At 38.6% G+C, this 21,515-nt stretch overlaps 1 protein-coding gene and 1 long non-coding RNA gene across 11 annotated transcripts in view; one reads left to right on the top strand and one right to left on the bottom strand.

Moving 5' to 3' along the window:
- The window catches only part of LOC111749740 (uncharacterized), a 121,117-nt gene extending 108,467 nt beyond the window's left edge, over positions 1–12,650 (top strand). For 5 of the 9 annotated variants that reach the window (XR_010322612.1, XR_010322617.1, XR_010322616.1 and 2 more), the window contains one exon: positions 10,868–12,650. This is a non-coding gene — a long non-coding RNA (uncharacterized LOC111749740). Of the gene's footprint in view, positions 6,233–10,867 lie in introns of all 9 variants that reach the window. The other 4 variants (XR_010322611.1, XR_010322613.1, XR_010322615.1 and 1 more) reach the window with 1 other exon arrangement.
- Positions 1–21,515, bottom strand: part of MET (MET proto-oncogene, receptor tyrosine kinase) — a 94,920-nt gene that overhangs the window by 34,805 nt on the left and 38,600 nt on the right. Inside the window, exons 3-10 of one of the 2 annotated variants that reach the window (XM_023544579.2) lie at positions 13,579–13,713; positions 12,646–12,819; positions 7,734–7,894; positions 6,008–6,110; positions 5,756–5,892; positions 4,938–5,099; positions 4,055–4,154; positions 123–341 (exon numbers count right to left, since the gene is read on the bottom strand). In XM_023544579.2, the coding sequence (XP_023400347.1) occupies positions 123–341; positions 4,055–4,154; positions 4,938–5,099; positions 5,756–5,892; positions 6,008–6,110; positions 7,734–7,894; positions 12,646–12,819; positions 13,579–13,713 (1,191 nt within the window). Of the gene's footprint in view, positions 1–122; positions 342–4,054; positions 4,199–4,927; positions 5,100–5,755; positions 5,893–6,007; positions 6,111–7,733; positions 7,895–12,645; positions 12,820–13,578; positions 13,714–21,515 lie in introns of both variants that reach the window. The other variant, XM_023544580.2, reaches the window with a different exon arrangement.

Genomic DNA, 21,515 nt, shown 5'->3' on the forward strand with positions numbered 1-21,515 from the left:
CTTGGAGCTTAGATATTTGCTGATGGAGCATAAGATACAATGACAAAACAATTCTATTCGCATAGCTGTAAATCAATTAAGTTTAAGCTGATCATTTAAGAGAACACTTAAGCATTTCTTACCTTAATTTCCAGTACATTTTCATTGCCCATTGAGATCATCACAGGCTTTTTAAAAGGTTTAAACACAGGATTATGTACATAAATGAGATCAAAGTAATTGGAATGGATCCCATCTAACATGAAGAAAGCTTTGGTTTTCAGGGGGAGTTGCAGGTTCAGCTGTTGCAGTGAAGGAGTTGTACAGCAGATTATCTCTGAATTAGAGCGATGCTGACATGCCTGCAGCAAGACACAATTAATACACTATAAACAGAATAGTTTGACATCAGTAGCAACTTTTACAGTTCACAATTTCAGACAGTCAATTGAAAATACATAATTTTTGAAAAAAAATTGCATTTAACTTTCCTAATTTCTGGCAACATGATAGATGTTAAATTATCCAAAGAACCCAGTCTTCAAAGGAACACAGAGCTTCACTCGCCCTGAATAAGCCATGCTGATGTCTCCGAAGCTGGCCTTCCCTAAATCATTTCATTTTCCCTAAGAAGACCTTGGTTCACATACTATTTTTAAACCAAATTATGGAAACTGGGGCAAAGCCTGTACTTAGGAACTTGGTTTCCTCATTTAGAAAGTAAGATTATAATACTATATGTAATATGGGATATTTTGTGGTAAAGTGCTTCGTAAACTGCCAAGCTCCATACAGTTAACATTATAATTAACTTTGTAGTTAGGTAATCTTATTAGTATGTTTTAAGCTATTGATTACTGACTGAGCCAGGTTCTGTGCAAAATGCTTTACCAGGTTGGTCTCATTGAATTCTCAGAATTGTCCTATGAGGTAGGTACTATGATTACTCACATTTTACAGAGAGACTGAGCTCCTAAGCTTATGTAATTACACCAGGTCACGGAGTTGGGCAGAACTGAGCACAAAAAACCTAGGCCATATGACCCCAAAACTCACTGTCTTCATTCTCAGACTATATTGCTTTTTGTTCTCTACACCTTATTGTATATTAGTAAACCCTTTTCTGTGTTCTCTATTTTATAAAGTGTGTGCTATTATTATTTCATGTTCTTTCACCTCCCAGTTCAAATATTCTCCTCTGGAATTCTGATTTATGGAATTTTGGAAAATGTGATTTCCTTTTGATTGTGCTTGGACTAACCCAGCAACACAAAGTGGGACATGTGAGGTTAAATGGCTGAGTTTTCCCCCCAAGGAAAAGACAAACAAGCAACAGCATCCCTTTGATTTCCTTTGCTTTGACCAGTATAGCTGGATATGAAACAATTACTTATGCCCACAATAGCAAAAGGACTCAGGATATACATAAAAAGCACAAACATGAAATTTGGTATTTGATAATTAAAAAAAAAATTAAAAGACTATCCTACATTAAAAAATAAATGTAAACAGATAAAGAAAACCAATCCTTAGATTTGATATGAATAAAATATTATTTAGTTTTACAGTAAGTTAATATAATCCTAAAAGTTATTTATTCCTATCACACCTTGAAGAATGGAAATGTACTAACATCACAATAATTCTCCGCAAAACAACAAGAAATTTGAAAACTACATAACAAATGGCTGACTTCTGGAATATGATGGACGTTAACAGATTAACATACTTTTTTTAAGAAGGTGATTACTAGTTTTATTTTAAATGATTAGCATTTACTAGACTTAGAATGATTGTGGCTAGATGTATATCTCTAAACCAGAATCAGACCTGATCAAGAGTTTTTGTTAAATAGTGAATGGGTTCGATTCATCCTGGTCAGTCTCAAATTCTCTAAGCAGCAGGGAACATGGAAGGAACACATATCTCTTTATGACATAGTTTTCACAAACAATGGTAAAATAGACCCACTGAATTTTTCACTCCTGTCCAATTCTAATGCATAGTTCTATTGTACTAACACCTTTGTGGCTAAAATAATAGAAGTTTACATATCTAGAGATGCACGCAGATAAGATTTTTATCTTTTCCCATTGTTTAAATTCTCTTTGGGATATGCAACTCTAAACCTGACACCTAGGAGGTTTTTACTAAATATCTGATAACGAAAGAATAAAGCCAAGAGGAACTCTATCCAAGACGAAGGAAGGGAATTTAGTCATGATTTTAATAATGTAGGTTTGGTGCTATTAGATAAACTAATACTTTCTCAGATTTTTGTTTTCAAAGTCACATGCCATCACCAAGGAGCATTACTGTAATTTTTATTTGGTTAATGAAAACTGTTATGCTTGGTTGTCGGGTATTGATGTCCTTTAAATTAATAGCAGTGGTATTCTAACTTTGTTTGTGGCTGTGTGTGTGGGTTGGTTTCAAAGCCCTTTACCTCATATGATGACTCCCTAGAGTAGAATCTCTCAGGAATATGATAAAAATCTAATAAGACTCTTTAGAGGTGATGCAATATGGCTGATTGAGAAGGTCAAGAAAAATCTCATTTGGGATGCCCTTATTGTTTGGTGATTTGGCTTGACATTTTTAGCACAAAATTGGTTTTTGTAATTAAAGAACACTGTGGCTTTAGTCTTCAAGAAATATTGGATGAGAATCTAAGAGAAAGTGCTGTAATTCAATCTATCACCTGCCCAACGAAGACCTTTCTTGAGAGGGAGCACTTAGAACTTTTCATTCCAAGTTGAGTGCACTAGTTCGGGTTGAATATGGTATTTTATATTAGAGATAAACCTAAAGTTTGGAATCTTTGTAAATAACTCCAATCTTCCTAAAGTCTTAACTGAAATGACCATTACAATGTGACCTATATAGACTGTTTAGCATAAAACAGGTCGGTCACTTTTAACAGTAAAGTGGAGGGTCAGTAAAACAAGAGGAAGGCCCTCAACGAGATGGACTGACACAGTGGCTGTAACAATGGGCTCAAGCATAACGATTGTGAGGATGGCATGGTACCGGGCAATGTTTTGTTCTGTTGTAGACAGGGTTGCTATGAGTCAGAACTAACTCAACGGCAACGACTCAATGGCACTGACTCGATGGCACTCAATAACAACAACACCGCTTTTATGGAGGCATTCAAGTTTAATTTTGATTGACCTTACAAATAAGAAAAGGCAAAGAAACATAAAATAACACACAGACTCTAGGACACAAAATAAATATTCTAATGTTCTTGTTGCCTGATAACAGAACAAGAGGAATGGCAAGAAGAGGGGCTGTAAGCAAGCATTGTGTGCCTTCCACTTAGAAAGACAAGGATGCTGCTGCAAGACTAGAGGCTTTAGCTGAGGGTTTTACCAGAGCAAAGGCTGATGTTCTATGATGCATTAAGAATGGGGAGAGGAGAATGATGTGATTTCCATTTGTACTGTCTTTAAAAACACTGACTCAAGTGGGTCATCATCATCGATGTCTAAATATTTTATGCAATATTTGTATTAATACACACACACATATACAATATAGACATATATATATGAAGTCCCTCGGTGGTGCAAAACAGTTAAGCACTTGGCTACTGGTCGAAAGGTTGGTAGGGTGAATTCTCTCAGAGATGGCTTCAGAGAAAGGAATGGCAATCTACGTCTGAAAGATCACAAAAAAAACCAAACCAAACCTGTTGCCATTGAGTCGATTCTGACTCAGCACAGCCATCGAAAACCCTATGGAGTACCGTTCTACTCTGAAACACACGGGGTTGTCATGAGTCAAAACTGACCCAACAGCAACTGGTTTGGTACACGTGTGTATGTATGTATGTGTGTGTGTGTGTATATATATATATATACACACACATACACATACATATTTTAACAATGTTAGCCCAAGACTCTAGATAATTTCTGTTGTTGAATTAAAAATGCTATTTGACTTAAGTACAAGGACGGTAACTAGAAAACATTAGAGGCAAAACTAAAATGTCCTATGTGCCCTGAAAGCCAGGTGGAAGAGGCAGAGATGCAGAGCTTTGAGTACACCCACCACTCAAAGGACTTACCACTGTAAAGTTCCTTCCTGCTTCCTGGACATTTATTACCATCCTTGGGACACTAACTGAATTCAGGTTTTTTCCAATACCTGTTATTGTGCTTCCACCACTGGCAAAATAAAATAGAAAAATGGCAATATTGAGACGTTCTTTCTCTACTAAGTATTTTAAAAGAGAAGTTCAATTTAATCACACGCAGTGATTACAAGTTAGAGGCATGGCCAAAGTCAAATGAAGTTCAGTGATAAGTCTTCTTTGGAAATAATTTATATTAACTTGAAAATATTAACAGAAAAACTTATAGTTAATAAGCTAGAGAAATGCATTTTATTTTGTTATTCACCAAAAATACAAAAGAAATATATATATATTTTTCTCTCTGAAGGAATACAGAGGAAAATGAACTTGACTATTGTTTGTTCCATTTATAGAATTAAAGGAAACAAGGCAGACTGAACAGGGTCCAATGAGATACTGACTGAAAGGAGTCTGGTGCAGGGAAAATCTGTGTGTGAAGCAGGCAGGGAAAATACACTGACAGGTGGAGAAAAGAAGACGATTCCACTTCTGGGCGCTGAGTTTAGCTTAGCATCGACATGTATATAATAAAATGCAAAAATACTATGTTGCCACATTAAACTGTTTTACTGGAATCCATTTAAAACACAATAGAATAGGATGAAATGCTTCTTGGCATGAACTAGCATTGATAAAGTCAAAGTATGCTAAGAAACTGAATGAGGTTTTCACTTCTGAATTGGAAAGGCAGCCTTCAAAAGAAATGCAACAGCGTGAAAGCCAGACATAAAGCTACAATTCCTCTTGACTATTCTAGAGTGAAATCATCCTTATGTTCTTCATTTTCTTACACCCATTGGAAACTTTTACATACCTAATAAAAGATTTGTTTGGATGGATTTCATAGACAGTAGGGTCTTCCTGGTAACTGAAGCTGTAGGCCTCTCGGTTGGCTAAGTCAATTTTCAGTTTGACGGGAAAGTCAGTTGAAATGCTTTGGGCTGGGGTATAACATTCGAGAACACTATCTGACACACTGAATGAAAAAATTAAGAAAATGGACCTTAGTTATTAGAGATAAACATACTTCAGAATTATACCCACAAATCAAAAGGATATCATTCAATGACTCGTAAATGGAAATTTTCTGACCTGCCAGTCTAGAAAAGCCTGTTTTAGATCCCAAACTTAGGCTTATTATAGACAAGCCATCCTTTACTTCAAAACATTTGTAACTTTAAAAAAGTATTCTTTTGGTACGTGATTAACCAAGCTTCTTCAATTCTAAGAAGCAGATATGTAACTCCCCTGTAAACCCATTTTCCTCCCTGCTTTTTCCTGCCCCAAAATGATTTAGTAATTGTAAATCTTGATGAGAATGCTCATTTTAAGTAACTGTCAATTACCAGAATCTCAAAGCTCACAGTATAGCTAGGATACTAAAGTGCAAAATTTAAGAAGGTGGATAGGAAGACAAAATTGAAAATGTATTAATAAACAATAAAAAAAGTTACAAAAAATGAGTAAAAGGGAGTACAGGTGGACTTGGGAAGGAGGAAATTTTGTCATCAGAAGAGTAAATAATAAACATCCTAATTTTTCTCCACAAAAAAAGAACAATCTTTGCTCGATTTGGTAGGTACAGACACTAATCCAACTTGACCCATTCAACAGAAAATACATGTACAGCACCTTTTTAAAGTACACGTTTTTCCACCAATTGAAATGTGTCTAGAGTTCCCACTGTTTAGGTACTTTCCAGTTAAAGTAACCAAAGTGCCTCCAGCCTTAGGACCATAACTTGGAGAAATACTCGTAATTACAGGTTCCTGCATGAGAGAGAGAAAAAATGACAAAACAAAGCAGCTTGTTAATTTGTAACTTACTTAAATAAACTAAATAACAATCACATATCCTGGTTCATAAGGAAAGTAATTGACCTACCACATAGGAAAATGTCCTATATCGTGCTGTCCCTCGACCATTTGAAATAATGATGGACAGATTGAAATGCTTATTCATTGCAGGACCTACTGTGCATTTCAACCTGTAAAAAGCAAAGTTGAATATGTTACAATTCCGAAGGCATTTATTTTCTGGCTTGGCTGATTATATGATCAGACATTAAATTGTGAGCTAACTACTACGAACAGCAAGCATGGTTTCTTGGTAAGCATTAAGGTTGAAAATTTTATAATCCTATTTCTGTACTATTATGCCAAACTCTATACTGACTGTATTTAAAATGTTTATACAAACAAAACAGGAAATGTTAAACCTGATTGATGCAGACCTCACCAATTGAAAAGTTTATAATAATTATAAATCTAAGTCAACAGAATTGTCAGAGGTAACGTTTGGCACATTTAAGATAAGGAAATGGTATTTTGGCAGCATCTGGAACAACGGGATAATAATAAATGATCTAAATCTCTTTATTAAAGTATGACAACAGGTACCTTTCTGTAGTTACATCTGTCACATGTTTATTTAAATTACTTAAATAATGAAATTGTGATGAATTTTCCATAGAATTATTTTTGAATTAGTAAGATTATAGTTTTGAAAAAGTATTGTTTCATTAAAAAAATTTTTTTTGAGAGTGAATTATGCTTTACTATTGTCAATTCTTAATGAAATGATTAAGAATTTTAGAGAACTTGCAAGGGAGATTTCTAGAATAAATAAATACATATATTGCCAGTTAGCTAAACAAATATAAAATTGCTATTTTGGTTTGAGCAAAACGAATAGGTTTAGGACTAGGATCAGCTCTACTAGATATAAAATGACCGTGTCAACCATGAAGATTCAACTATAAAGCTTTAAGTATTTGATTGTTGTTACTACAGGATAACTAATAATTTCTGGACCCACTGTTCACCAAAGGATTCAGAAAATTAGAAGGTACATGTAGAATGTATCAAAAGCTCACAGGTCTTGGATTAGGAGAGCTGAGTCCGAAGCCCTGCTCAGCTCTTACTCTCGGGATTACCTCTGCTACGCCACTCTCCACCTTTGAGGGTAGCCCCTTTGCAAAATAGGAATAGTATCACTGCTTGAGATTCTAAATGAGATGCATGGTATAAATGGTGTCAATAAATATTAACTGAATACAAATCTAAACTCACCTAAAAAACAAGTCTCGAAAATGTGATTCAGTTGCTTCACTACATTTTCAAGGTTTAGAAGGTGAACTCAGAGAAGAAGAGGGTCCATATTGAGTGGTTATTGATTTTTATAAAAAAAGCCTTTGGAGACTCTCCATATTCAGAATCTAAAGATAGCGTGACCCCAACTAGTGCCACTCTTTCAGATCTACCCAGACCCCTTCTGAACAGTTGTTATATTGTTGGTTAAAAAACTCTTGAGATGCTGGATTCTTCCTCCTCTTTCTTGCTTTCACGTAGGCAATGTCACCCTTTCCCATCCTTAATCCTGGTGAGTAAATAAGGATTAAAAGCCAAACTAAATAAGCTCCACAAGGGATCTGACAGGCCAAGATACTTTTTATTCAAGAGTTGGACTTTTTTGAGTGACTTTTACAATAAAAACAAAACACTGCCATCGAGTCTCTCATTAGACTTTTACAATATTCATTAAAAAAAAAAAAACAACAAAAAACCTGGTTTCCGAGCACACACCCAGCAAAGCATTCTAAGATTCTTACGTATTTGTTGTGCTCTCGCTCAAGGTCAAGGTGCAGCTATCATTTCCAATGAGAACTCTGGTTTTCTTTAAATCAAATTTATTATTCCTCCTGAATCCAAAGTCCCAGCCACATACTGTCAGCGTTGTCCCTCCTTCAAGGGGTGCACTAGTTGGGAAAACCTACAAGGACAACATAGAACTTTTACTTAAAACACCTAATATATTATTATCTTTCATATAAACAAACAAAATACACACCCTTAAATAGCTGAAATTCTTCCGTTCTCCCATTACCAAGTAAAATTTTATTTCCATTAAGGGAAAAAGAGTAACAAATTTCAGAGTCCCTGGAACAAACATTAAAGCTACCCAACCTGCAGATGAAACAAGTTGTTTACAGGCAACCTAGAGAAGGGACAAAGAAAGGATTTAGCCTGGCAGGGAGAGAAAGGCCTTCCTGGGCCACTCCGAAGTGAATTATGTCTCCCAGGGTTCTTTTGGGCTGGGTAGGCACACTTTGGGTCCCAGACTTTTACATGCTTATAACTCAAATGGGTTATAAGTCTTTCATGGCCCTCCAGATCAAACTCCCATCAAAACTGCTTCATGGGCCCCTAGAAGCCAAGGGCCAGCATACCTCTGTGCACTAGCTGGAGTCTGCCAGATCCTTGTTGCTATGGTATACCCAATCCAGAGGACAAAGCCATAGTTAAAAATACCTCTTTCTGCATCTATTCATTCATTATAAAACCATTCATTCATGCATTCTTTATAAAACACCTACTATGTGCCAGGGGTGTCCCTGGGTAGTGCAAATGGTTAATGTGCTCAGCTGCTAACTGAAAGGTTGGCAGTTTGGGCTCACCTAGAGGTGCCATGAAAGATGAGCCACTGAAAATCCTATGGAGCGTAGTTTTAGTGGGGTCGCCATGAGTTGGAATTGACCCCACAGTAACTGGTGGTATGTGCCAGGCATCAATAAATAAATAAGTCAATCTATTTTTCATACCCATGAATTCATGTTTATTACTCATTTAAGATTTATCTTTTTTCCTGTTCTTATTTGATACATACTAGCTGTTTTTCTTTAGTAACCCTGGTGGCACAGTGGTTAAAAGCTTGGCTGCTGACAAAAAAAAAAAGTCTGGGAGTTTGAATCCACAATCCACTCCTTGTAAACCCTATAGGGCAGTTCTACTCAGTCCTGTAGGGTCCCTAGGAATTGGAATCGACTTGACGGCAACGGGTTTGGTTTTTTTTTTTTTGGTAGCTGGTCAGTGTGTCCCTGAGTGGCACAAATGGTTTGTGCCTGACTACTAACCTAAAGGATGGCAGTTGGAACACACCCAGCAGCACTGAGGAAGAAAGGCCTAGTGATCTGCTTTCATAAGGAATAGACTTGATGCCAACCGGTTTGGTATTTTTGGTTTAGCTGGTAGTTGATTCAGTCTTTAAAAAATTATGTAATATTTAATACACACAATATATTATTTCTATTAGAAACAGACAAAAACTAAACTGGAGAGAACCAAACCTGTTGCCGTCAAGTTGATTCCAACTCATAGAGACCCTACAGGACAGAGTAGAACTGCCCTATAGGGTTTACAAGGATATGGGATATGCACTGTAGCAATTTTTCTAATTATATCCCTTGGCATTATTTTACATCTTGTTTCTAAGATTGATATTTTTCCCCATGTTCAATGTTAAATAATAGACCCATTTTGTTACTACAGGCTCACTTTTGGTGTGGTAAGAGTAAAATTTGCATTTATTAATAAAACTTCGGCAACTCTGTTAGGAAGTTTGTAAGACAACAACTATTAAAGCTATTAAAAACAAAACAAATTTCCAAGTTAAAAATAAGCTTCTCCTCAGCAACTTTTGGACAATTGAGAAAGGAAATGCTCTTTTGGGGGGACATATTGTAAATTGTGCTGTAAAGTACAATGGTGGGAAAACAGCACACCACTCTAGACTCAACCCAAAACTCAGTAAAGGTGTTTGCTAAAGCCCAGTTAGTCAAAGTCTCAAAGTGCTTAGAAGGGCTTTTAGCAAGAGTCAAATTTGCAAACATTCCCTTCCCTGCTGAGTAAATTATCACAAACCAAAGTCTTTACTTACCCTTGTTACCAAACCCCCTAACGGTCTTAGCTTAATGCTTTTATGATAGCCATTTTACCCATAAAATCCATTACACAGTTGTGCCTTTCATGAAAATTTACCTCATCCATATCTAACCAAATGAGAACTGCTAAAAAAAAAAAAAAATCTGTTTATTATGATGTTAGAAATCCAGTAGGAGAGAACAAGACATCCAACCCTCCCGGTACTCTGTTCGGCCTGAGGCAGTCACACAGCTGCTGCTTCCTCTTCTAAAGTGGAGGCATCCCCATTGGAAACAGCTGCCCAAGGCTGAGGTCGGCCTGGTCCCATTGTCTGGATCTGTGTTTCTCTATAAAAGTCGAAGTCTGTTACCCTACACACATCACCAATTTCTATGTAAGGCAAAGGGGTTAAGTGATGCTTTGGAGAGAAGACATTGAGCATTGTTCATCTGGGGCACTGACAATAGAAATGGATACCAGGGTTTTCAAGGAGGTGCAGGTAGGTTCAAACTGCCAACCTCTTGGTTAGTCAAACCAAAAGCCACTGCCATCGAGTTGATTCCGACTCATAACGACCCTATAGGACAGAACAGCACTGCCCCACAGAGTTTCCAAGGAGTGCCCGGTAGATCTGAACTGCCAACCTTTTGGTTAGCAGCTGTAGCTCTTAACCACTGAGCTTTTAACCACTGCGCCTCTGGGGATCCTCAATCCCACACGGCAGAACAATTTTATCCCAGTAAATTCAGAATACACTGGAAAGTGCTCTTCCTTTTCAGAAGCATTTCTCATTGCTCTTTAAGTATGAGATCAGATAACATGCTTGACACAAACAAACAAAAATGCCCTTGCAATCTTGAAATCGCTCGTATGTGGAACTGCAAAGAATTTCAGTGGTTGAACATTATGTACCTTGTAAAGCAGGTTAACTTTCAACTTTCATTTATTGGAAAGTGAAACTGTACCTTAACTGGATTTTGTGTCTGTAGAGTTTAAGACAGATAAGAAAAACATGAGTAATCTGTTTTATTTTTATTTTTTGCAGCGAGAATGCTAAATGTCACGGTCCAGTGCAGCATGAAATCTTCCTAACAACTATGAACCAAAAGGGATTTATGGACTCAGCTGTACCACTTTCCTTCCAACTGTATAGGCCCAGCCTCCCAGACTTGTGCATGGTACAATGCAACCTTTCAAAATCATCAACCATAGAGTGCTGGAGTTATGAACAGTGAGAGGGGAGGGAGATAAAAGCGAGTTATGAGAGTCTCTGGTTCCAGAAAAATCTGAAAATATTTACTCTGTTTCTAACCACTTTAATATTGCTTACAAAAGGAAGCACATTTGTGAAAATTAAACGTTTCATTTGTATAGGTCATCAACTTGCTTCCTTTATTTAAAATACCATCGTGGCTATTTTTGAAATAAAATTGTTGTGATTTAATTGAACACACACACACACATTCACACACTTCCCATATCTCTTTCATAGAATAGCTGAGTTCAGATTTCCAGGGTCTCAAATTGCCAAGACTGTGTGTTTATAAAAAATATAAAATTGCATGTTTTTTTTTAAATACTCTATAAATACTACAGACACAGTAAAACAAAAAAAAAAAGGTCCATAAATATTACAGTACAGATTTGTTTGTTTTACTCTTTTTTAGCTTATTCTCTGGATGGTCAAGCTCAGTCTTCATAACTGTGTCACACCTAGCAGAAAATGATTTAGTTAAAGCCCACTGAACCCAGTAGAAACCGTAACTAAATGAAACCAGCCACGCGCTCGGGGCAGTTCTTGCTCTCACTCACATACTTTGTTTACTTGGGCTTGAACCAGGCCACGGGGACATTTAACTTGAATCTTTCACAACAACCATTTACTAAAGTCCAACTGTTTGAAATGCAGGCAGAGAAAATACATACTGGTCTTCACCAGGGAAGTGAGCAAAATGCATTTGGACTAAGAAATTGTAAAAACTTGCCCTGGAGATTTTCATAGCACCAAATACACGCGTAAGCAAATTTGGCAACAGGGAGTTTGAGAGCATGGCCTCAATGTTGTAGCGGAAGTCACTGCTAGAACCCAAGCTCTCTAATAGCAGGAGGTACATCTGTCTTGTTGGTGGCAGTATCTCCCTAGTCTTAGAAGAATGCTTGCCACATGGTATGCACTCAATAAAGTATTTTTGAATGAATTAAAGAATGAAATGGTTCACAGAAGTATACGTGTTAACGCGGTCACTGGTGGAGCCTTTACTTCAAGGAACATTGTAAAACGGCTCAGATACTCATGGGTGTCGACCACCTACTTGACTCCCACATCCCTCTGGGAAGTAACCTCTCCAAGGCCACCAACTATGCCTCTGACAGGAAGAAACCTCCTGTCCTGTCTGCCTCAGCATGCCTGGGATCACTGGCTTGCAGGGTTCAGCATAGGGTTCCCAGTTGTGTCATTGTGTGGGGAAGGCTAAAGTCCAGGCACCTGGTAGATAAAGTAGGTGCTGAGGAATTAGAGGACAGGTGACTCTGGAATCAGCAGGCCCCTGTGTGAGGAAGTGGGGACCAATGCTGCCCATCTGGCACACTCTTTCATTCACACAGCACTGCAGGGTGAGTAGCTGCCAACGGAGTCTAATCAATGAGTGTGACGCAAACACTTCAGGTGCAGAAGGAGGGGTAGGTGCCAAACAGCAGCCAAGAGGTAGAACCAGGACGGAGGCAGTGTGTTGGCTGATGAGTAAACTTTGAGTTTTGGATTTTTTTCATTAGTGGGATCTGTGTTTACTAAAACGCACATAAACCAACTGACAGATTTCTCACCTCATAAATCGTCGGCAGACAGATCTCTTGAGTCCACATCCCGTTGGGGCATTCCTCTGCTCGCGCACACTTATTGTGGCACCAGCCACACTGCACAAAGGAAGGGGCGGAGAGACACTGACTGCAGGACTGGAAATGGTCGCAGCCCAAGCCATCCAACGGGATCTTGGTGATCTGTGAAGAAAGGTGAGAGAAAGAGCGTCTGGAGGGTTTTTTTGGTTTGTTTGTTAAGGAAAAACTGAAAAGACAAAAGGTTCACGTAAATACTCTTTTATGGAGTCTACTGTAGACAGGATCTATGGGTGCAAATCATGTAGTAATGATTAAATGACTGAAATAAAAAAAAATCAAATTCTTTCCATTGTTGGCACGTGTAATAAAAGTGAACATCACTGTCCAGCCAACACAGCACTATCTTTGCAATATTAGAGGTTCTAATGATATTCACCAGAGGTTTAGTAGTGACATTCTGTCCTGTCTGAGCTGCATTTAAAATAACAAAAGAGTATAATTTCAGCTGCTGGAAAACACACTTGAACCCCCAGGAAATCCTAAGTAAGTTTACATATCATTCTGGCATCAAGATGTACCTCCTTCTCTCAGAGAAAAGGGATTAGTGGCTGGAGTCAGATTCCAATGTACATTTCCAGGATTTATCTGCCTGCACTAGAGTTCTACCACTAGGTCTGTCATTCTCATTCCATGTGTGTTTTTCTCATTGAGAAATATAGGACAAAGTGCCTGTTGTGAAGAAAATCTCCCTTAGGTCCAAGGAGGTCCCTTATTCCTTGAATAAAAATTTAATTTGATATCAAAGGTCTCTGAAATACTTAAGAAAGAAGTTAACCAAGGAAAGGTGGATCCAAGATGAAGAGAGAAGTTATAAAGGGCCAAATGACACTGTGGGACACTCCCTGTGGGAACGGGGCTTACCTTCTTCCCAGTGATAACCAGCGTGTAGCCATTTTGGTTTAATGGGTGTTCCAAAATAACCTCAGGGGACACAGCATGGGAATCCAGGCGAAAGTTCACATGCGGTGTCGTCAATCCCGATCGAGAAACCACAACCTGAAAAAGAAAAAAGAAAACACTCTTATTCCAACAAGCTCAATTTAAATGAAAGTGGAAAACTTGGAGAATAATGGTGATAACAGATTAGGAGAGCTCACGGGTGTCTGAATTAAAGATCTAACTGTTCATCTCCTTGTAAATCATACAGTATTTTCTAATCTCCTGCCCTGAAGACAATTTATCTGAGCCCTCAAGACAGACTTTTGCCTATGATCTTCTACCGCTTCCTAGGGAAGAAGATCCTTCAAGCCATCAGCCAACACGTGCAGACAAATGCTCACAACTGTACTGGGAACTGGGGGAACCGAAACTCTTCCCAGAACAGAAGACACCATTTATGCTTATAAGGATTCTGGATTCTTTTTAATCTGTTTCCCTGACTCTCCCCATCGGCCAGTTTCCCTTGACGTAATGGAAAGGGTAGTGAACGGGGGACTGGAGACGAGGGTCTAATTCTTGCTCTGCATATTTATAGATCTTCTGAGATCAAAATAGGCCCCCAGCTATTTGACATGATGTACTGTATTTTTTATAAACCATTGTTCCATGATCAGTTATTACTTCTATTATAAAGTTCTGCTTCCTGGCCTGGGTTTATGATAAAGCTTCATGGTTTTAACAATGTCTTGGAAGCAAAGTTTGATGCCTTGTATCACTTCTGCTTTCAGGTATTTCTCATTTGGATGTTTCCCAGCTGTATAATTTCTGTTTGCTCTGTTCCTAACACCCAGGAAAAATGAGATGCACTACTTTTATTGTTCAGAAATTGTGATCAGTGAACACCAAGAGTTGCCACTGAGTTGATTCCAACTCCTGGAGACCCCATATGGGTCAGAATAGAAGGGTTCTCCATAGGGTTTTCAACGGCTATGATCTTTTGGAAGTAGACTGCCAAGACCTTCTACCATTTAGTTATTAGGTGAGTGCTTAATTGTTTGCACCACCCAGGGACTCCTGTGACCAGCGACAACTAGAGTAAATTCAAGATGACCAGGAGCCAGCAATGGCTCAAACGTAACAATGATTGTGAGGCTGGCGCAGGACCGGGCAGTGTTTAGTTCTGTTGTACATAGGGTCACTATGAGTTGGAACCGACTCCACAGCACCTAACAACAAACAACAGGAGCCAGCAGAGGGGCTCTCAATTTACATAGGCCATCAGGCTGCATCTACAGGAGGGAACAGGAGGCTAAGCACAGCTCTGGGCCTGAAATCAACTTTGTGAAATTGCCCAACATCCCTAATAACCTTTTGCCTTGAAAACTGCCTTTACTTGCCGTGGGTATGAAACCACTGGACAAGAACGGGCATTTGTGAGATTAAGGATTGGTTAATCCTTTCCTGTCTGGCCGTACATATAGTGACCATGAAGTTTTTCAGCCTCTGGGGTTTATTGGGAAGGTGCTGTACTACAGACAGTGCATGGTGCTGCAAGACAGGGGCCTTTATGACTGTTTGAAACTGAAGAAATGGGGGTGTGCGGCAAATTACTCTTATTACAGGATATTGCAGGAGGTGTCTGAATTTGTGGCAGGAAAAATATAAACTTTGAAAATTTTTATTGGTTACACATATGTACCAATAGACCCTGGTGGGGACATTGGTGTATAATTAGTGGTACTTCATATGTACCACTAAACACCTAGGGTAGGCTTGTGGGAGGGGGCAAGAAAAAAAAAAATCCATACTGCTTACCAAAAATTCAGAGAAAATCAGTGATTCAGCATGGTTCCATTAATGAGAACACATGGTATCAACAAAAAAAAATCAAAGCAGAATATAACTGGGTCACCAAAGGGTTAAATAACCACTTCCTCTACCTCAGCTTTCTCTCATCTGTAAAAATGAGAATGAAAATTACCCACAGTAGTAACTGACTGCTAAGTACCTTAACAAACTCACATCAACACGTAAATGTTCTGGGGAACCAGCAGTAGTTTCTTCAGGACAGTAAAGGCGCCCTGTAGCCTGAAACAATTTGGGAAGCTTCCCAAAGTACCTAATTTACTCCCAGAGAGTGGACTGTTGATAGGGAAACTGGGCGAGCTCACACAGAGTCATAAAGGTTAAACATTGTGACTTCTGCTCTCACATTTGTTCTACTCCAAACACTCAACACTTTCCAAACATCTCCATTAAGCTGGCTGGCTATATTTACACAGAAGTTAAATGATAGGTCAAAGGTCACTTGGTCAGGATGGGAAAGGATGGAAACTATTGTTATTCCTAAATTTAGGGCCAAGTAAGTGTTTGTGACCTTTGCCAGCAAAGTGAAAAAAAAAAAAAAAATTTTTTTTTTTTTTTTTTTAGAGAAGTTCATTACCAGTCCTACCTCCCTCTAAAAGAAGTCCTGGTGGTGCAGTGGTTAAGCACTCGGGTCTCACCAAAAGGTTGGTTTGCGGGAGAAAGATGTAGCAGTCTGCTTCTGTAAAGATTACAGCCTTAAAAACCCTATGGGGCAGTTCTATTCTGTCTCATAGGGTCGCTAGGAGTCTGAATCGACGTGACGACAACAGGTAGCCTCCCTCTGAGTGCTGGGTACAAGCAGAATATCGGGGCACCAGACTTCCAAGCCCCTATTCCAAATTACCTCAATTTCAGTTATCCGATTCTGCAATCTCAACTTACTCCTAAGTGCTCACCATCTCATGCTTTTTCTACCCCCCCTTATTATTATTTTTTTATTTCCCTGATTGTTGCCAATCACTTTAAAGGTGAAAAACAAAACAAACAATTAAACAAAAACTCCTTCTCTTATGCACAAATCAAAAACAAAACAAAAACAACCTCTGACGGTTTTCTGCCTCATCCGATGCCTTCCACTTCACTGCAGATTACTCATCACTATGAACCTTTCTACGGTTCTCTCCTGGGTCTCCCATTTTATCTGGACCTGCTATATAACAATCACCTCCTAGTGCCCTTTTTCTCCAAACTGCTTGCTCTCTTTAAGATCACTTCCTGTATCTATAATAAGCAACCCCTTCTTAATTTTTTTTTTTTTTCTTACTAAGGAACCCTGGGGGCACAGTAGTTAAGCACTCGGGTGCTAACCGAAAGTCCAGTGGTTCAAACCCACCAGCCGCTGCACAGAATAAAGATGTGGCAGTCTGCTTTCGTAAAGATTTATCACCCACGTTTCCTGGAGTCACTATGAGTCAGAACACGGGAGGCTTCTCTTAATTACTAGTTCATTGAGCCCTGGTGGCACAGTGGTTAAGAGTTCTGCTGCTAACCAAAAGGTCAGCAGTTTGAATCCACCAGCTGCTCCTTGGAAGCCCTCTGGGGCAGTTCCACTCTGTCCTATAGGGTCAGTATGAGCTGGAATTGACTAGATGGCAAAGGGTTTATCTTTGATTTGATCAAGTATTGATCGGAAGCTCATCCAAATAATCATTTCTCAGCAAGGATTAACTTTTCCTTCTCTTTTTATAAGGAAGCTCTTTGCACCTCTGGAACTTCACGTTTGATCGACTGACTGCATACATACATCCCTTCTTAAGATTTTTTGACTGGAGAATATATATATCACCTAGTTGCCACAGAGTCGATTTCAACTCACAGAGACTCCATGTGTGTCAGAGTAGAACTGGGCTCCACAGGGTTTTCAGAGGCTGATTTTTCAGAAGTAGATTACCCGGCTTTTCTTCCAAGGCACCTCTGAGTGGACTTGAACCTCCAACCTTTTGGTTAGCAGTGAAGAGCATTACTATCTGCACCACCCAGGGTATCCATCACACATATGGCACCCTGGCCATGCAGTGGTTAAGAGCTCAGCTGCTAACGAAAAAGTCGGCAGTTTGAATCCACCAGCCACTCCTTGGAAACCCTATGGGGCAGTTCTACTCTGTCTCACAGGGTTACTATGATTCGATGGCACTGAGTATTTTTTTTTTGGTGTGTGTGTATATACACACACACACATAGTACTTTCATAATAATAGGTAATTAAGCCAGATATTGTACTAAATGCTTTAAATACATATTTGATTTGCACCTCACAATAATCCTATGGGGTAGGACTACTATTTTCCTCAAAGAAAATTTGACAGAGAATTTTAGCTAGAAGGTACAAGAGTCAGGTTTCCAAGGAGCTTTATCTAATGCCAGAACTTGTGGCTTGACCTCTAGGAAAACACTGCCTTCCCTAAACACTCAAGAGTAAATACCAATAAAAAACTTCAGCTCTGAGCTCCCAAGAGCCACTCATGACTCAAAGCATTAAAATAAATTTCACAATACATTTGCCTTGCCAAATACTCCTTCTTTCAGTAATCGTGGCTGAGCAGGTTAAGTGTGCCTAAGGAGAAAGCTCCAGCATCTCAGTTTTTGATGACAGAGGGAAAATGTGACCAGCACAGCTAACGAAGCTCTAAAGCTAACCAAGCTCTACTTTTGATAATTAGCCAGGATAAGTGTTGCTTGGTACAGAATATGGGACAAACCAGAGAAGACAGGGAGGCTGAGTGGAAAAGTGAGATGACGGTTTGGAATTCTGAGCAGAGGTCATACCACAGACCCAAATACCTTTTTAGTTGAAGATCATTAGCCCTTTCTCTGCAGGTACACCTACGGCTATAAAATGCCAAGAAGGCTTCTCTGTTGTTAATGCCTCACTTTTTCTTATGGCTGGAATTCTAAATAATTGAGTAACCACTTTAACCCTCAAAATACCTCTGAAGCTATGTTTGCAAGAGCTTAGGAGTTTCTTTTGGTTGTCAGAACTGAATTTAGCATCTACATTTAATTATTGGGATAAATCACCTGGCAATCTTAGAACAATGAATATGAAGTGGAAGACTGGCAATTATCTTTTGAGTTTCTACTGTGTCTGTGACTGACCTTTGGTATTCAGATCTCAAAATCTTTTTCCTTAATGCTCCTGAAAATACAAGACCAGTGCTTTTTATTTTTGGAGGAGAGGAAAGGGGAGATTCTGAATGTACTTGACTGTTGTGGTTATGATCTCAAATTATCTGTGAGAGGACAGAGAAGAAGTAGACGCGCAAAAGTCTTGCAACGAGGGCCCAAACTCATAAACCTGAAAAAAGCAATTCTTTATGAAATATCTGAAATATGTAAAGGCCAGATCTCCCCAACCTACATACAGGCTTTTTATTTTTAATTATAAACTGTTTTAGAATTAATTTTTCTTTAAGAATGGGGAATAAAACTTAACATAAGATATTGGTAGTGACTTTCTGTCTTCACTCCTCCCAATTTTTTTTTTAAACTGAACAATTCAGTAGTTTTTAGCATATTTACAAAGTTGTGCAACCATCACCAAAATCAGTTCTAGAACATTTTCATCACCCCCAAAAAGAAACTCTGTACCCACTGGCACTCATTGCTTAGTTCCTCCCAGCTATCACCATCCCTAGCCCTAGGCAACCACTAATCTACTTTCTGTCTCTATAGATTTTCCTATTCTGGATATTTCATATACATGGAATCATACAATACGTGCTTTTTTGCGACTGGCTTCTTTCACTTAGAGTAATGGTCTCAAGGTTCATCCACGTTGTAGGGTGTATCAGTACCTCATTTCTCTTTGTTGCTGAAGAATATTCCACTGTATGGCTATACAATATTTTATTTATCCATTCGCCTGTTGACAGACATGTGGGCTGTTTCTGCTTTTTGGCTATGGTGAATAGTGCTGCTATGAACATTCGTGTACAAGTTTTTGCTTGAGTATCTGTTTTAATTTCTCTTGGGTGTATACCTAGGAGTGGAATTGCTGATCATATGATAACACTATGTTTAACCTTTTGAGGAGCTGCCAAACTGTTTTCCACAGCGGTTGTACCATATTACATTCCCACCAGCAGTGTAGGAAGGTTCTGATTTCTCCACATCCTTGCCAACACCTGTTGTTTACTGTTTTTTATTATTATTATTGTAACCAACCTAGTAGGTGTGAAGTAGTACCTCACTGTGGTTTTGTGTTTGCATTTTCCTACCAAATGTTTTCTTAAGTAAAAGGAAGGTTTATGTCTGGAGATTCATAGCCTTCTTCCAGGGCTGGAGGCAGCCAACACTGAGTACTCTATATCACCTGCTCAGCCACTCAACCAGCTTTTGGAAGACTGTTCCTGATCAGACTGGCTTTTTGTAAAACAGAGTCCAAGAGAGGCTGGAGGAAGGCGGAAAGATAGGAAGAACAAAGAGAAGCAGTCAGAGTGGAAGATGAAGCACACTCCTCAGAGGCCTGCACTCAGTAGAGGAAGCAAAGGTTGGCAGCAAAGGTGATGGAGGCGATGGAAGGGCAGCCTGGCTGAGTGGAGCAGTGTGTAAGGGTGGACATCTCAAAGGAGAAGTCACTGGAAGTTACAGGGTGCTAGAGAGGATGGCAGGAAGGGGGTTTAATCAGAATTGCTGTGGACTAAGAATGTTTTATATTCTTTAATATTCTTTGAGAGACACGAGTAACCACTGGAATTCCTGTTTGCTTTGTCCTCTTTGAATGAGGCATTGCTGTGGGTCTCAACTCTATGGATAAGAGTTTGGTATGTACTGTTTTCAGCTGTCCTTCAGTGCATTTAAACCAGATGGCAGGCTTTTGGAAGATATTTAATGCAGTTCTTCTTCATGTGGTTATCCTGGGATCAAATAACACAGTAAACCTTGCTGTGAATGCCTCAGTCATATAGAAAAGTAGATTAAGTATAAACAAGGGCCAACATAAAATCTATTATTTTTGAAGAAGATCAAAGTAAAACTTCCTCTTATAAGAACAGAAAATATATAGTTCTATTTTTTGGCAAATACAACAGAAAGGGAGCTTTGATATCATCTAGATTGGTTCCAAATTTAAAAGGTAAGAAAAATAGAGAAGTTTTGTTAAGAACAATGAATGCTTCATTCTTAATGAAAGATGACAGAAATTTATTTGAATTTGAGGCTCCAACTGAAAAACATGAGTGAAAAGGATGGAACTATTAATAAATGGACTGGGCTATCCCTATGGAGCTAGGGAGTGTGTCTGTGGTCCCCATTGTTCCTGGTACAGAGTCTGACACACAGTAGATCTAAAGGTATATCTATTGCATAAATACATGAATGGGCTGTGAAATAAGAAGCTCACTTAAGCCTTGATGTAGGTATTTAGATAACCTTTAAGAATTTAATCTGCATTTTCAAGAAATGCCTTCTGATGACTCTTGCTGCTTGCCTACTTTCGGTTTACCACCTTCTTTAGTATGAGAGAGAGACTGGTCTTTGTTTAGACAGAAATCAGAATAAGAACGGTAGAGTTATTGGTTTCAATCAAGGTAAAGATCTAGTTTTCTGAAACAGAAAAAAAAAAGAAATATGAGAAGTACAAATTGCTGACTTGTAATGAAAAGCTCAGAATTAAAAGTCAGAAGACAAAGTAGCAGGTGGCAAAAGTTGAGTTAAAAGAAGCTCTACTGTGTTCTTTTCTTCACTTTTTTTGATAGATGTGTGTGAGTACTTCTATACTGACTTGACACTGCAAGGCCATATGACTCCATAAAGCAAAACAATTTTCCTTACTACTACAATACTAAGATTTGTGGGTGTTTCAGATTTTTGACATGAGTCAAAACGAAGTCAAAATGAGTCAGAAATGAGAAGCCTTAAAATTTATTACCAGATTGGGTTCTTTGTTTAAAGAAAATAAAGTCAAACATAAAACCCAAATAAGCTAGTAAATTTGTGAAAATTTAAAAATAATCTATACTTTCAAATCAATATTCCAAATACAATGACTCTAGGATTAGCTAGCCTATACATATAGTATATCTGTTTCTGAATTTTCAAAGTGATAAAAGTAC

Source organism: Loxodonta africana, chromosome 8 (assembly GCF_030014295.1).
Source record: "Loxodonta africana isolate mLoxAfr1 chromosome 8, mLoxAfr1.hap2, whole genome shotgun sequence".
Taxonomy (NCBI): domain Eukaryota; kingdom Metazoa; phylum Chordata; class Mammalia; order Proboscidea; family Elephantidae; genus Loxodonta; species Loxodonta africana.